Raw genomic sequence first — 15,272 nt, 5'->3', positions numbered from 1 at the left:
GGGTTGACTTTGTCTGGCCAAGGAACGATTGGAGGCGGTTTGGGGCTGAAGTGGTTAACAGGTGGTGCTCTTGCTTATTTCACTTTCCATGGCTTCTTCATCCTGTAGTGACCTCTCCCCCTATTCTGTTCCTGTTCAATCAAAGCTCCTCGACCTCTTTCATCCCTTCACACATTGGTCTCCTGCCTCGGTCCTTTGGTGCCGTGAGATCATTCCCAATGGGCTGCGTTGTGTCTGGCGACAATGCTGGAATTCATGCTGTGTGTTATATCTCAGGGTAGAATTGGCTGTTGATGGGTTGTGAGTTTGATTGTCATCTTAGTTTACGGAAGGAACTCAATCTACCAATTTTAAGTCCTTTATACAGCTATAAGAACAGTTATCTTAAAGATTAGTGCTGGTATCCTTTAAAAAATGACGATAGCCAATATACAGTAAGTACCCATTAAGTGAAACAGATACCAATAGAAAACTTCATTTGATACCTTTTTTCCCTACTTCCTTTGATACCCATCAGAAGCATTTAGTTGCGTAAAATGCCGCCACCACCTTATTAATTGTTATCAAACACCACAGGTATGTACCGTGGTAGCCTAGCCATAATGGTGAATGTTTTGGTGAGACTGCCAACCCCGTCAAATACACCGGCCGAGACGACACCACAGACCGTATGGGTTGTAGCTGCGGTAGTGGGCCAATCACACGTCATATTAAATCCAAGAAAGCAAGCAGCAATTGCCTGCAAGCAAAATCACAAGAAATTGCAGGAGCATAAAATACATCATTCCGCAGAGCAGAGCTGACATGGTGTGACTCAATATGCCTCTAAGCCATTACAGCCAATATATTTATGGCAGTTTAAATGAAGGATGCTGAAAGCCTCGGCTCCACAGATGCTGCGAAGGGAAAACTTCCAGGAAGAAATTGCCGAAGTAGAGTCCAGATTTACAAAACTTCTTGGTAGTGAGGTGTTCTCAATAGTGCTGAAGAGGTCCTACTGGATTCACTTGAGTTGAGCTGAGAAGGAACACCTCAGGCTCACTGATTTGGAGTTTGAGGTGAGCTTGAGGCAAGCAAAGAGAAGCATTTTGAATATGATATAAAAATAGAGACGATGTTGCCATAGAAATGGTGAGGGAAGTTCTGAGACGAGAAGAATACGAGCATGATGATCGATGAGGTGAAGGCCTGAGAACGAACTCTAGATTCTGCTGCTTCTTGGATCCTTCATGTTGCTTTTTATGAAGCTTATGTTTGTATTTCGACGGCCGTGGAGTTATTTTGTCTGTTACACAACATAAGTAAACACTATTATCTCCTTCTGTTGCCTCTGAGGTCATGCTATCCTCTCCTGCAAGCCATCAGTCAGAATAACCATTGTGTGTTGTTGTGTATCTGTCTTCTCAATGCCAAAGGTCAAAGTATTCGATAGAAGATAGAAATGAGTGCAATTTAAATGCAATTCAAATGCAATTCAATTGGCGCCGCTAATGCCGCCGGGTCTGTGATACCGAGGCTCAATCAGCACCGTCGGCACAATGAGCTGTCGAGAGTGACTGCAGACTTTCTCAGCTCACGCTGCATATATGCATGAGTGTATTTACACACATAGAAATATCAGGGAAGCCCATGCAGCCGTGTCCGGTAACCACTACCAGTGTGTCTGTGTGTGTGTGTGTGTGTGTGTGTGTGTGTGTAGGATTATTCATAGCAGAGCAGAGGGTCGCAACTCTCACGGCAGCATTGTGACAACAGGAGCCTTTGATATCTTCCCTTCAGATCTTTATTGAAATAAACGCTGCTCCGCACTTCGACATCAGAATAGCCGCCATGCAAACGTACACATACACACACCGGTGCCGAAAATACAAATTACTAGGATTACTACGGCTGCAGAAATATCCCCGGAGCGTGTGCCACACTCCGGCACATTGTGATGGAGGGGAATGAAAGGCATACAGCTTGCTCGTTATAGCATCTGGTTTGTCGTGGTGTTTATGTGTGAACACCACGTATGAATATCCAACTCTGGCTCCACACTCAGACCGAGATTCCTAATGTAGCAAATACACACACACACACCAAAACAACACACCAGCAGCGTAGCTTTACACACACGCCATTGACATTGACATTAACATTGACTTGGTCAGAATATTTCATGCAATCATCAATGCCTTTACAGACATAATGCAGTTTGGATTTTGTTTAATAAATGATTCATGTCACGAGATATATCCGAATATCCATGTCCATACGATTAAGGCAACAGAACTGAGAGTGAGACGTTCATTCTATTCATTTACCTGCAAATCGGCTGTTTACAAACAGGGACGCAGTCACCATGACGCCTGTCTGAGGGTCGCTTTGCAATCAATCGGAGACGCTCGCGTCGCCGCGGTTGGGGCAGTCGCAGGCACCAGCTGCCTTCGTCCCCCTAAGTTCAATGGACTGCCATTTTGAAACCTTGAGTGTTGACCTGTCAATCACATGGTAGCCACGCCCTAAAGCCAGCCCAGCTTTGTCATCTATTTTGTTCTAAATGGGACCGTAAGTTACGAAATGAACATCATGCTGTATTGAAGAACACAATACAAGAACTGGTTGCACAGGACTTATGGATCAGAGAAAGTCAAGTAAATTGGCAGTGCTTGATGACAGATTTAAACACGTACATATAAGAGGTTCTAAATTGCTGGCGGATGGTGAACTACACCCAGGGAATCATTTTGGCAGTTGAAGACAGTGATTTCTCGGCCCTATTTGTTGAGTTGGTGAATCAGGGGTATAGCTCAAGGAGAACAAATGTCCCACTGCTTCAGGGGGCTTTGAAGGGGTCGGTGGGTGTGTGGTTGAAGCTAGCGTCAGTAAAGATGGCCAAGGTGCCCACAGTGGTGAAGACGACGAAGATCCAGAGGAACATGCGGTCCACCACCATGGCCACATACTGCCAGTCCTCTTTCAGCTGGACATGGATGGATGGATGAAAGGGGGGGCATACAAACAGAATGGGGGGGGGGGGGGGGAGGATGGGAAGTGAGTGAGTGAGGGTATAAGCAAGGAGCGGTGTGGAGCGTGGGGAAAAGACAGAAGGGATGAAAAGAAAAACAGGGAAGAGTTCAGAGACCGAATGATTGCTCTTCAAAGAACCAAGAAACAAAATGAATAGAAGTGAGAACGATAGAAGACTGAGGAGCATTACAGCTAACAACAGGAAGGCAAACCTACCGCATCGTAGTCCTTCGCAGCCTGCAGAGTCTTAGCGATAAAGGTGATGGCCTCTATGGCTGTCTTGAGCTCGTCAGGTAGCGTGAGGTAGCTACTGGGGCCGTCGATGAACTTTCTCATGTCTGTACACATACCCTCCGGCTGATACCTAGATGACGGCACACATCAACTGTCATGTCACAGGAAAACATCCACACAGCACAACATTTGGTGCAAGAAACAGGTCTCAGGATTGATACAGGAGAGATGTAGTCAGTGCACGTGAAGTGTCGCCATCCAAACTCAACACACACACAAGCGTGCAGAACGGAGCAACGCGCGAGCAGATGTCGGTCCAGACTAATTAAAAGCTGTGGAATAGTAAAGCGTTCACGGGGCAGGCTGCACGTCTACTTTGCTGTCGTTCAGAGAGGAATAAAGAGAAGGTCAGAGGAGCTCCCCGGGCTCGCTCTGCCAGCGTGGGAGTCGCCGCTCTGCATCTGCTGACTGGGCAGCCAGAGCCCTGTGAGTGTGAGTGTGTGTGTGTGTGTGTGTGTGTGTGTGTGTGTGTGTGTGTGTGTGTGTGTGTGTGTGTGTGTGTGTGTGTGTGTGTGTGTGTGTGTGTGTGTGTGTGTGTGTGTGTGTGTGTGTGTGTGTGTGTGTGTGTGTGTGCGTGCGTGCATGCTGCTGTGTTTACTTGTTGCCCTCAGTTACCAGCCATCAGCTGCGGTCGCTGTGGGTGTCTGCGCAGCTCTGCTGTCACTCACAACTTTTCACACGACAGGTCTAACAGAAGGCCAGAGTTGTTTTCATTCGTTACCAAAATCATCACAAAGAACATCAGCTTAGCTACCGGGCATACCCGACCACGTGAGGCTGCAGCAGCTAAAACCCCCGACTGTACTGAACAGGGCGACGGGCCAACTGATTGCTTATGAATTCAACTTTTCATTTTCAGGAGGACGGATGAGTTATTTCGTGTGTTAACATCTTTGTAGTGTTGCTTTTACAACCAGCTGTTGAAGAAGCTCAAAGCATCACTCCCTTCCCCTGCTGAATTGAAACTCATGATCGTACAGGGTGTCCTTGAGAGATGACACATGGATTTCCATTTGGTTGCCTCCAGTCGAGCGTCAGACACTCTAATAGAAGTTTAAGAAGTGATACAGCACGGCTCGCTGTGCAGGACGTCCCAGCTAAAGGATAATTGTGGCTTTTTACGTGTAGTTGGTTTAGTTTAGGCCATAAACACACATACAGTCATGAGGCATTGATTGTGAACCTGCATATACTGTTTGTAAAAGTTGTATGAAATAATATTAAACCATAAATAATGCTCTATTTTTTGAGCAGTATTCCCCATTAATGAAGTCACTAAAACTCATCTATTCTTGGTCCTTACCACGACTTGGTCCAAACGCATAACACTCCAATTCACGTTATTCTCTTTGCAGCAACAGCTGCCGTTTTCTTATGAAACACCTCAAATATTAAACACCTCACAATGAACCTCACATGAAATGAGCTGCAGGCCCGGCAGCGCACCACCAGAGGGCAGTAGGGCGCCATCTCTCTCACTAGACACCATTAAAAGAAGGGTAACCTGACGGACTAGCAGAGTATGGAGCTGTTTGGTATTCAGTGCAGCAGTTTGGTGGTTTACAATGCAGCGCTGCCGTCGCTGCTGCGAGTGTGGCAGGTGAAGAGGCTGAGACCTAAGAGAGGTGGAGCCTCATCAGATGGAGAGAGAGCGAGATGAGAGAGGGAGGAAGAGAGAGACCCAATATGGCCTTTTAACCCCTCCTCACTTTTTCTCCTGCGTGGCTCAAAGTAGCACTTCATCAGCGAGAAGTAAATTACTTTTCAGGAGACTAATTCAACTAAACCTGGCTGCGTCTGGTGCCAAGACATGCACTAAACCCAATTAAGAAGGAGTGTGTGAATGTGTGGGCTCAAGAGAGATGCTGTCTCATCAAATTGCTCTAATAGAGCCCCCCCCTCTTCCTTCTTCTCTCACCTAGACACGCAGAGTCCCGCTCTGATGTGTCGGAGTCGATTTGTGAGGGGTCATTATTATTTTAGCAACGATTCTCTGCCGCCTCCCGTCTTCCCCTCCAGACATATTTCCCTTCTCAAGGGAGGCGAAGGATGGAGAGGGAGCGACAACTATACACTGTGAGGAGGAGCTTTTAGGTATTAATGGAGCAACAGGGAGGCCGGATAGTTAAGGGTGTCACATAGTCGCTGATTTCCAGGAAAGTACAGTTCCTCGTTCTACCAAACCAGGTGTAGAGACTCGGATGATAGAGGGCTAATGAAGTCAGTTTCTGGTTTCTGCCATTTTGAATTGAATACAATAAACAACCTATCAAAACATATGCAGACCCTGTACCTTCAACGTGATGGATAAGCCCTCGGGGCAGCGCCACTTCTTCGTCCTCTCATGTAGGACCGAGGAACGCTACAGTGACTCACTATCGCCCCCTCGAGGAACAAGTGGTATCACAGGACGGGACTAGCAAGCATGCTCATTTCAGTTGACATCTATGCAACACAATACATAGACATCTTTGACAAAACTTCAACACTGTAACTTGTAAAACATGACACAGTGCTATGTGCACACAGGACCTGTGATATGTGACTTATAAAGGAGAAGTGTGCTTACACAAAGACCTCAGTGCAACCTGGAACCTAGAGCTCTTTGTGCATCTCGATTTCTAAATCTAAACAACGACTGCAGTACAGGCAGGAAGTGTGGAATTGTGTACCTCAACTCCCGTCTATAACCGGTATACAGCCCAGCCCGAGTCTTTATTGTAGTTTGGACAATTTTGTACCAATATTTGACGGGCCGGATTGCCGTAGTTTGCCCATGCCTGCTATAGTGGTTAAATCATGTAATGTTTATTACTCATTACTCAATGTTTATTACTCATCATGATGTAACACTGCTGCCCTCTAGTGGTTAAATCGTGTAATGTTTCTGATTAATTAAATGATTTAACACTGCTGCCCTCTAGTGGTTAAATCATGTAATGTTTATGATTCATTAAATGATGTAACACTGCTGCCCTCTAGTGGTTAAATCATGTAATGTTTATGATTCACTAAATTATTTAACACTGCTGCCCTCTAGTGGTTAAATCATGTAATGTTTATTACTCATTACTCAATGTTTATTACTCATCATAATGTAACACTGCCGCCCTCTAGTGGTTAAATCGTGTAATGTTTCTGATTAATTAAATTATGTAACACTGCTGCCCTCTAGTGGTTAAATGATGTAATGTTTATGATTCATTAAATTATGTAACACTGCTGCCCTCTAGTGGTTAAATCATGTAATGTTTATGATTCATTCAATTATGTAACACTGCTGCCCTCTAGTGGTTAAATCATGTAATGTTTATGATTCACTACATTATTTAGCACTGCTGCCCTCTAGTGGTTAAATCATGTAATGTTTATGATTCATTAAATGATTTAGCACTGCTGCCCTATAGTGGTTAAATCATGTAATGTTCATGATTCATTAAATGATTTAGCACTGCTGCCCTCTAGTGGTTAAATCATGTAATGTTTATGATTCACTAAATGATTTAGCACTGCTGCCCTCTAGTGGTTAAATCATGTAATGTTCATGATTCATTAAATGATTTAGCACTGCTGCCCTCTAGTGGTTAAATCATGTAATGTTCATGATTCATTAAATGATTTAGCACTGCTGCCCTCTAGTGGTTAAATCATGTAATGTTTAAGATTCATTAAATTATGTAACACTGCTGCCCTCTAGTGGTTAAATCATGTAATGTTTATGATTGATTAAATGATTTAGCACTGCTGCCCTCTAGTGGTTAAATGATGTAATGTTTATGATTCATTAAATGATGTAACACTGCTGTCCTCTAGTCGTTAAATCGTGTAATGTTTATGATTCATTAAATGATGTAACAGTGCTGCCCTCTAGTGGTTAAATCATGTAATGTTTATGATTCATTAAATGATTTCGCACTGCTGCTCTCTAGTGGTGAAATTATGTAATGTTTATGATTCATCAAATGATGTAACACTGCTGCCCTCTAGTGGTTAAATGATGTAATGTTTATGATTCATTAAATGATGTAACACTGCTGCCCTCTAGTGGTTAAATCATGTTATGTTTATGATTCATTAAATTATGTAACACTGCTGCCCTCTAGTGGTTAAATCATGTAATGTTTATGATTCACTACATTATTTAGCACTGCTGCCCTCTAGTGGTTAAATCATGTAATGTTCATGATTCATTAAATGATTTAGCACTGCTGCCCTCTAGTGGTTAAATAATGTAATGTTTATGATTCACTAAATGATTTAGCACTGCTGCCCTCTAGTGGTTAAATCATGTAATGTTCATGATTCATTAAATGATTTAGCACTGCTGCCCTCTAGTGGTTAAATCATGTAATGTTCATGATTCATTAAATGATTTAGCACTGCTGCCCTCTAGTGGTTAAATCATGTAATGTTTATGATTCATTAAATGATGTAACACTGCTGCCCTCTAGTGGTTAAATCATGTAATGTTTATGATTCACTAAATTATTTAACACTGCTGCCCTCTAGTGGTTAAATCATGTAATGTTCATGATTGATTAAATTATGTAACACTGCTGCCCTCTCGTGGTTAAATCATGTAATGTTTATGATTCACTAAATTATTTAACACTGCTGCCCTCTAGTGGTTAAATCATGTAATGTTTATTACTCATTACTCAATGTTTATTACTCATCATGATGTAACACTGCCGCCCTCTAGTGGTGAAATTATGTAATGTTTATGATTCATCAAATGATGTAACACTGCTGCCCTCTAGTGGTTAAATGATGTAATGTTTATGATTCATTAAATGATGTAACACTGCTGCCCTCTAGTGGTTAAATCATGTTATGTTTATGATTCATTAAATTATGTAACACTGCTGCCCTCTAGTGGTTAAATCATGTAATGTTTATGATTCACTACATTATTTAGCACTGCTGCCCTCTAGTGGTTAAATCATGTAATGTTCATGATTCATTAAATGATTTAGCACTGCTGCCCTCTAGTGGTTAAATAATGTAATGTTTATGATTCACTAAATGATTTAGCACTGCTGCCCTCTAGTGGTTAAATCATGTAATGTTCATGATTCATTAAATGATTTAGCACTGCTGCCCTCTAGTGGTTAAATCATGTAATGTTCATGATTCATTAAATGATTTAGCACTGCTGCCCTCTAGTGGTTAAATCATGTAATGTTTATGATTCATTAAATGATGTAACACTGCTGCCCTCTAGTGGTTAAATCATGTAATGTTTATGATTCACTAAATTATTTAACACTGCTGCCCTCTAGTGGTTAAATCATGTAATGTTCATGATTCATTAAATTATGTAACACTGCTGCCCTCTCGTGGTTAAATCATGTAATGTTTATGATTCACTAAATTATTTAACACTGCTGCCCTCTAGTGGTTAAATCATGTAATGTTTATTACTCATTACTCAATGTTTATTACTCATCATGATGTAACACTGCCGCCCTCTAGTGGTTAAATCGTGTAATGTTTCTGATTAATTAAATTATGTAACACTGCTGCCCTCTAGTGGTTAAATGATGTAATGTTTATGATTCATTAAATTATGTAACACTGCTGCCCTCTAGTGGTTAAATCATGTAATGTTTATGATTCATTCAATTATGTAACACTGCTGCCCTCTAGTGGTTAAATCATGTAATGTTTATGATTCACTACATTATTTAGCACTGCTGCCCTCTAGTGGTTAAATCATGTAATGTTTATGATTCATTAAATGATTTAGCACTGCTGCCCTATAGTGGTTAAATCATGTAATGTTCATGATTCATTAAATGATTTAGCACTGCTGCCCTCTAGTGGTTAAATCATGTAATGTTTATGATTCACTAAATGATTTAGCACTGCTGCCCTCTAGTGGTTAAATCATGTAATGTTCATGATTCATTAAATGATTTAGCACTGCTGCCCTCTAGTGGTTAAATCATGTAATGTTCATGATTCATTAAATGATTTAGCACTGCTGCCCTCTAGTGGTTAAATCATGTAATGTTTAAGATTCATTAAATTATGTAACACTGCTGCCCTCTAGTGGTTAAATCATGTAATGTTTATGATTCATTAAATGATTTAGCACTGCTGCCCTCTAGTGGTTAAATGATGTAATGTTTATGATTCATTAAATGATGTAACACTGCTGTCCTCTAGTCGTTAAATCGTGTAATGTTTATGATTCATTAAATGATGTAACAGTGCTGCCCTCTAGTGGTTAAATCATGTAATGTTTATGATTCATTAAATGATTTCGCACTGCTGCTCTCTAGTGGTGAAATTATGTAATGTTTATGATTCATCAAATGATGTAACACTGCTGCCCTCTAGTGGTTAAATCATGTAATGTTTATGATTCACGAAATGATTTAACACTGCTGCCCTCTATTGGTTAAATGATGTAATGTTTATGATTCATTAAATGATGTAACACTGCTGCCCTCTAGTGGTTAAATCATGTTATGTTTATGATTCACGAAATGATTTAACACTGCTACCCTCTAGTGGTTAAATCATGTAATGTTCATGATTCACTAAATGATTTAACACTGCTGCCCTCTAGTGGTTAAATCATGTAATGTTTATGATTCATTAAATTATGTAACACTGCTGCCCTCTAATGGTTAAATCATGTAATGTTTATGATTCATTAAATGATTTAGCACTGCTGCCCTCTCGTGGTTAAATGATGTAATGTTTATGATTCATTAAATGATGTAACACTGCTGCCCTCTAGTGGTTAAATCACATGTGTCAAACATAACGTGCCCGCCACGTCATTTTATGTGGCCCGCGAATCCGCCAGCAAAAAAACAATTTTAATAAAAAAAAGATTTTTTATTTTTTATTTTTTGGAAAAATAATTAAAAGTTAGACTTGATAATAAAAGTATCCCCATGGTAGAAATTATGAGATAGAAAGTTGAAATTATGAGATAGCATGTTGTCTGTGTACCGACATTAAAACTATCACAACAGGTGGACAGGAGAGGCAACAGCCCGTAAAGTGGTTTTCCAACAATTGAAAAAGATCGACAAATAATCCCAAAATGTCCATGAAGAGAAAAATTGATGCAGAGGGAAGAAAATGTAATGAAAGATGGGAAAGCGAATACATGTTTGTGCTTCAAGGAGAAACACTGGTCTGTCTTCTGTGTTATGAGGCGTGTCGGTGATGAAGGATACAATTCACGTCGGCATTCTGACACCAAACACGGAGCTAAATTTAGCCTCCAAGAAAAACATCAAACATTCCGAACATTCCCGGCCTTCCGGAACGTTCAAAATGTTCGGAACATTCAGAACGCCGTGAATGTTCAGAACGCCCCGAATGTTCGGAGCGCTGGGAATGTTCAGAACACCGGGAATGTTCGGAATGCCGGGAACGTTCGGAACACACGGAACATTCGGAACGCCGGGAACGTTCTAAATGTTCGGAATGTTCGGAACACCGGGAATGTTCGGAACGCCAGGAACGTTCTAAATGTTCGGAATGTTCGGAAACGCCTGGAATGTTCGGAACGCCCGGAATGTTCGGAACGCCATGAATGTTCGGAAGGCCGGGAACGTTCGGAAGGCAGGGAACGTTCGGAACGCCCGGAACGTTCGGAACGCCGGGAACGTTCGGAACGCCCGGAACGTTCGTAACGTTCGGAACGCCGGGAACGTTCGGAATGCTGGGAACGTTCGGAATGCCCGGAACGTTCGGAACGCCGGGAACGCCGGGAACGTTCTAAATGTTCGGAATGTTCGGAACGCCGGGAACGTTCGGAATGCCGGGAACGTTCGAAACGCCCGGAACATTCGGAACGCCCGGAACGTTCGGAATGCCCGGAACGCCCGGAACGTTCAAAATGTTCGGAACATTCAGAACGCCGTGAATGTTCGGAACGCCCCGAATGTTCGGAGCGCTGGGAGTGTTCGGAACGCCGGGAATGTTCGGAACGCCGGGAACATTCGGAACGCCGGGAACGTTCGGAACGCCGGGAACGTTCGGAATGCCCGGAACGTTCGGAACGCCCGGAACGTTCAAAATGTTCGGAACATTCAGAACGCCGTGAATATTCGGAACGCCCCGAATGTTCGGAACGCCCCGAATGTTCGGAGCGCTGGGAGTGTTCGGAACGCCGGGAATGTTCGGAACGCCGGGAACATTCGGAACGCCGGGAACGTTCGGAACGCCGGGAACGTTCGGAATGCCCGGAACGTTCGGAACGCCGGGAACGTTCGGAATGTTCGGAACACCATGAATGTTCGGAAGGCCGGGAACGTTCGGAAGGCCGGGAACGTTCGAAAGGCCGGGAACGTTCGGAACGCCCGGAACGTTCGGAACGCCCGGAACGTTCGGAACGCCGGGAACGTTCGGAATGCCGGGAACGTTCGGAATGCCAAGAACGTTCTAAATTTTCGGAACGCCGGGAATGTTTGGAACGCCCGGAATGTTCGGAACGCCATGAATGTTTGGAATGCCGGGAACGTTCTAAATGTTCGGAACGTTCGGAACGCCAGGAATGTTCGGAACGCCGGGAATGTTCGGAACGCCGAGAACGTTGTAAATGTTCGGAATGCCGGGAACGTTCTAAATGTTCGGAACGTTCGGAATGCCGGGAATGTTCGGAATGCCCAGAATGTTCGGAACATTCGGAACGCCGGGAGTGTTCGGAACGCCCGGAATGTTCGGAATGTTCGGAACGCCATGAATGTTTGGAAGGCCGGGAACGTTCGGAAGGCAGGGAACGTTCGGAACGCCTGGAACGTTCGGAACGCCGGGAATGTTCGGAACGCCCCGAATGTTCTAAATGTTCGGAATGTTCGGAACGCCGAACGGGAACATTCGGAACGCCGGGAACGTTCGAAATGCCGGGAACGTTCTAAATGTTCGGAACGCCGGGAATGTTTGGAACGCCCGGAATGTTCGGAATGTTCGGAACGCCATGAATGTTCGGAAGGCCGGGAACGTTCGGAAGGCAGGGAATGTTCGGAGCGCTGGGAATGTTCGGAACCCCGGGAATGTTCGGAATGCCGGGAACATTCGGAACACCCGGAACGTTCGGAACGCCGGGAACGTTCTAAATGTTCGGAACACCGGGAATGTTCGGAACGCCGGGAACGTTCTAAATGTTCGGAATGTTCGGAACGCCGGGAATGTTCGGAACGCCGGGAATGTTCGGAACGCCGAACGGGAACTTTCGGAACGCCGGGAATGTTCGGAACGCCGGGAACGTTCGGAACGCCGGGAACGTTGTAAATGTTCGGAATGTTCGGAACATCGGGAATGTTCGGAATGCCGGGAACGTTCTAAATGTTCGGAACGTTCGGAATGCCGGGAATGTTCGGAATGCCCGGAATGTTCGGAATGTTCGGAACGCCCCGAATGTTCGGAGCGCTGGGAATGTTCGGAACACCGGGAACGCCCGAAACGTTCGGAATGCCCGGAACGTTCTAAATGTTCGGAACGTTCTAAATGTTCGGAACGTTCGGAAAGCCGGGAATGTTCGGAATGCCGGGAACGTTCTAAATGTTCGGAACATTCGGAACGCCGGGAGTGTTCGGAACGCCCGGAATGTTCGGAATGTTCGGAACGCCATGAATGTTCGGAAGGCCGGGAACGTTCGGAAGGCAGGGAATGTTTGGAACCCCGGGAATGTTCGGAATGCCGGGAACGTTCTAAATTTTCGGAACGCCGGGAATGTTTGGAACGCCCGGAATGTTCGGAACGCCATGAATGTTCGGAATGCCGGGAACGTTCTAAATGTTCGGAACGTTCGGAATGCCAGGAATGTTCGGAACGCCGGGAACGTTCGGAACGCCGGGAACGTTGTAAATGTTCGGAATGCCGGGAACGTTCTAAATGTTCGGAACGTTCGGAATGCCGGGAATGTTCGGAATGCCCGGAATGTTCGGAACATTCGGAACGCCGGGAGTGTTCGGAACGCCCGGAATGTTCGGAATGTTCGGAACGCCCGGAATGTTCGGAATGTTCGGAACGCCATGAATGTTCGGAAGGCCGGGAACGTTCGGAAGGCAGGGAACGTTCGGAATGCCGGGAATGTTCGGAACGCCGGGAACATTCGGAACGCCGGGAACGTTCGGAATGCCGGGAATGTTCGGAACGCCGGGAACATTCGGAACGCCGGGAACGTTCGGAACGCCGGGAACGTTCGGAATGCCCGGAACGTTCGGAACGCCGGGAACGTTCTAAATGTTCGGAATGTTCGGAACGCCGGGAACGTTCGGAATGCCGGGAACGTTCGAAACGCCCGGAACATTCGGAACGCCCGGAACGTTCGGAATGCCCGGAACGTTCTAAATGTTCGGAACGTTCTAAATGTTCGGAACGTTCGGAAGCCGGGAATGTTCGGAATGCCGGGAACGTTCTAAATGTTCGGAACATTCGGAACGCCGGGAGTGTTCGGAACGCCCGGAATGTTCGGAATGTTCGGAACGCCGGGAGTGTTCGGAACGCCCGGAATGTTCGGAATGTTCGGAACGCCCGGAATGTTCGGAATGTTCGGAACGCCATGAATGTTCGGAAGGCCGGGAACGTTCGGAAGGCAGGGAACGTTCGGAATGCCGGGAATGTTCGGAACGCCGGGAACATTCGGAACGCCGGGAACGTTCGGAACGCCGGGAACGTTCGGAATGCCCGGAACGTTCGGAACGCCGGGAATGTTCTAAATGTTCGGAATGTTCGGAACGCCCGTTATGTTCGGAATGTTCGGAACGCCGGGAGTGTTCGGAACGCCCGGAATGTTCGGAATGTTCGGAACGCCCGTTATGTTCGGAATGTTCGGAACGCCGGGAGTGTTCGGAACGCCCGGAATGTTCGGAATGTTCGGAACGCCCGGAATGTTCGGAATGTTCGGAACGCCATGAATGTTCGGAAGGCCGGGAACGTTCGGAAGGCAGGGAACGTTCGGAATGCCGGGAATGTTCGGAACGCCGGGAACATTCGGAACGCCGGGAACGTTCGTAACGCCGGGAACGTTCGGAATGCCCGGAACGTTCGGAACGCCGGGAACGTTCTAAATGTTCGGAATGTTCGGAACGCCGGGAACGTTCGGAACGCCGGGAACGTTCGGAACGCCGGGAATGTTCTAAATGTTCGGAATGTTCGGAACGCCCGTTATGTTCGGAATGTTCGGAACGCCGGGAGTGTTCGGAACACCCGGAATGTTCGGAATGTTCGGAACGCCCGGAATGTTCGGAATGTTCGGAACGCCATGAATGTTCGGAAGGCTGGGAACGTTCGGAAGGCAGGGAACGTTCGGAATGCCGGGAATGTTCGGAACGCCGGGAACATTCGGAACGCCGGGAACGTTCGGAACGCCGGGAACGTTCGGAATGCCCGGAACGTTCGGAACGCCGGGAACGTTCTAAATGTTCGGAATGTTCGGAACGCCGGGAACGTTCGGAACGCCGGGAACGTTCTAAATGTTCGGAATGTTCGGAACGCCGGGAACGTTCGGAATGCCGGGAACGTTCGAAACGCCCGGAACATTCGGAACGCCCGGAACGTTCGGAATGCCCGGAACGTTCTAAATGTTCGGAACGTTCTAAATGTTCGGAACGTTCGGAAGCCGGGAATGTTCGGAATGCCGGGAACGTTCTAAATGTTCGGAACATTCGGAACGCCGGGAGTGTTCGGAACGCCCGGAATGTTCGGAATGTTCGGAACGCCATGAATGTTCGGAAGGCCGGGAACGTTCGGAAGGCAGGGAATGTTTGGAACCCCGGGAATGTTCGGAATGCCGGGAACGTTCGGAACGTTCAGAACGCCGGGAATGTTCAGAACGCCCCGAATGTTCGGAGCGCCGGGAATGTTCGGAACACCGGGAACATTCGGAACGCCGGTAATTTGTATATAAGTACAGTATTTAAGCAAATATACTTAGTTACATTCCACCACTGATCATAACATTTACTCTTACCACTCGCAGCTTATAAAAACCA

At 45.7% G+C, this 15,272-nt stretch overlaps 1 protein-coding gene across 1 annotated transcript in view; it reads right to left on the bottom strand.

Annotated features, from left to right (window-relative positions):
* Positions 1-1,771: 1,771 nt before the first annotated feature.
* Positions 1,772-15,272, bottom strand: part of chrnb1 (cholinergic receptor, nicotinic, beta 1 (muscle)) — a 31,770-nt gene continuing 18,269 nt past the window's right edge. Inside the window, exons 10-11 of the mRNA XM_079295380.1 lie at positions 3,229-3,376; positions 1,772-2,965 (exon numbers count right to left, since the gene is read on the bottom strand). Coding sequence (XP_079151506.1) covers positions 2,819-2,965; positions 3,229-3,376 — 295 coding nt within the window. The 3' untranslated portion in view covers positions 1,772-2,818. The remainder of the gene's footprint in view (positions 2,966-3,228; positions 3,377-15,272) is intronic.

This window comes from Melanostigma gelatinosum, assembly GCF_949748355.1.
Source record: "Melanostigma gelatinosum genome assembly, chromosome: 23".
NCBI lineage: Eukaryota > Metazoa > Chordata > Actinopteri > Perciformes > Zoarcidae > Melanostigma > Melanostigma gelatinosum.
The sequence above is the reverse complement of the archived record's forward strand: the minus strand, read 5'-3'. Positions and strand labels throughout refer to the sequence as shown.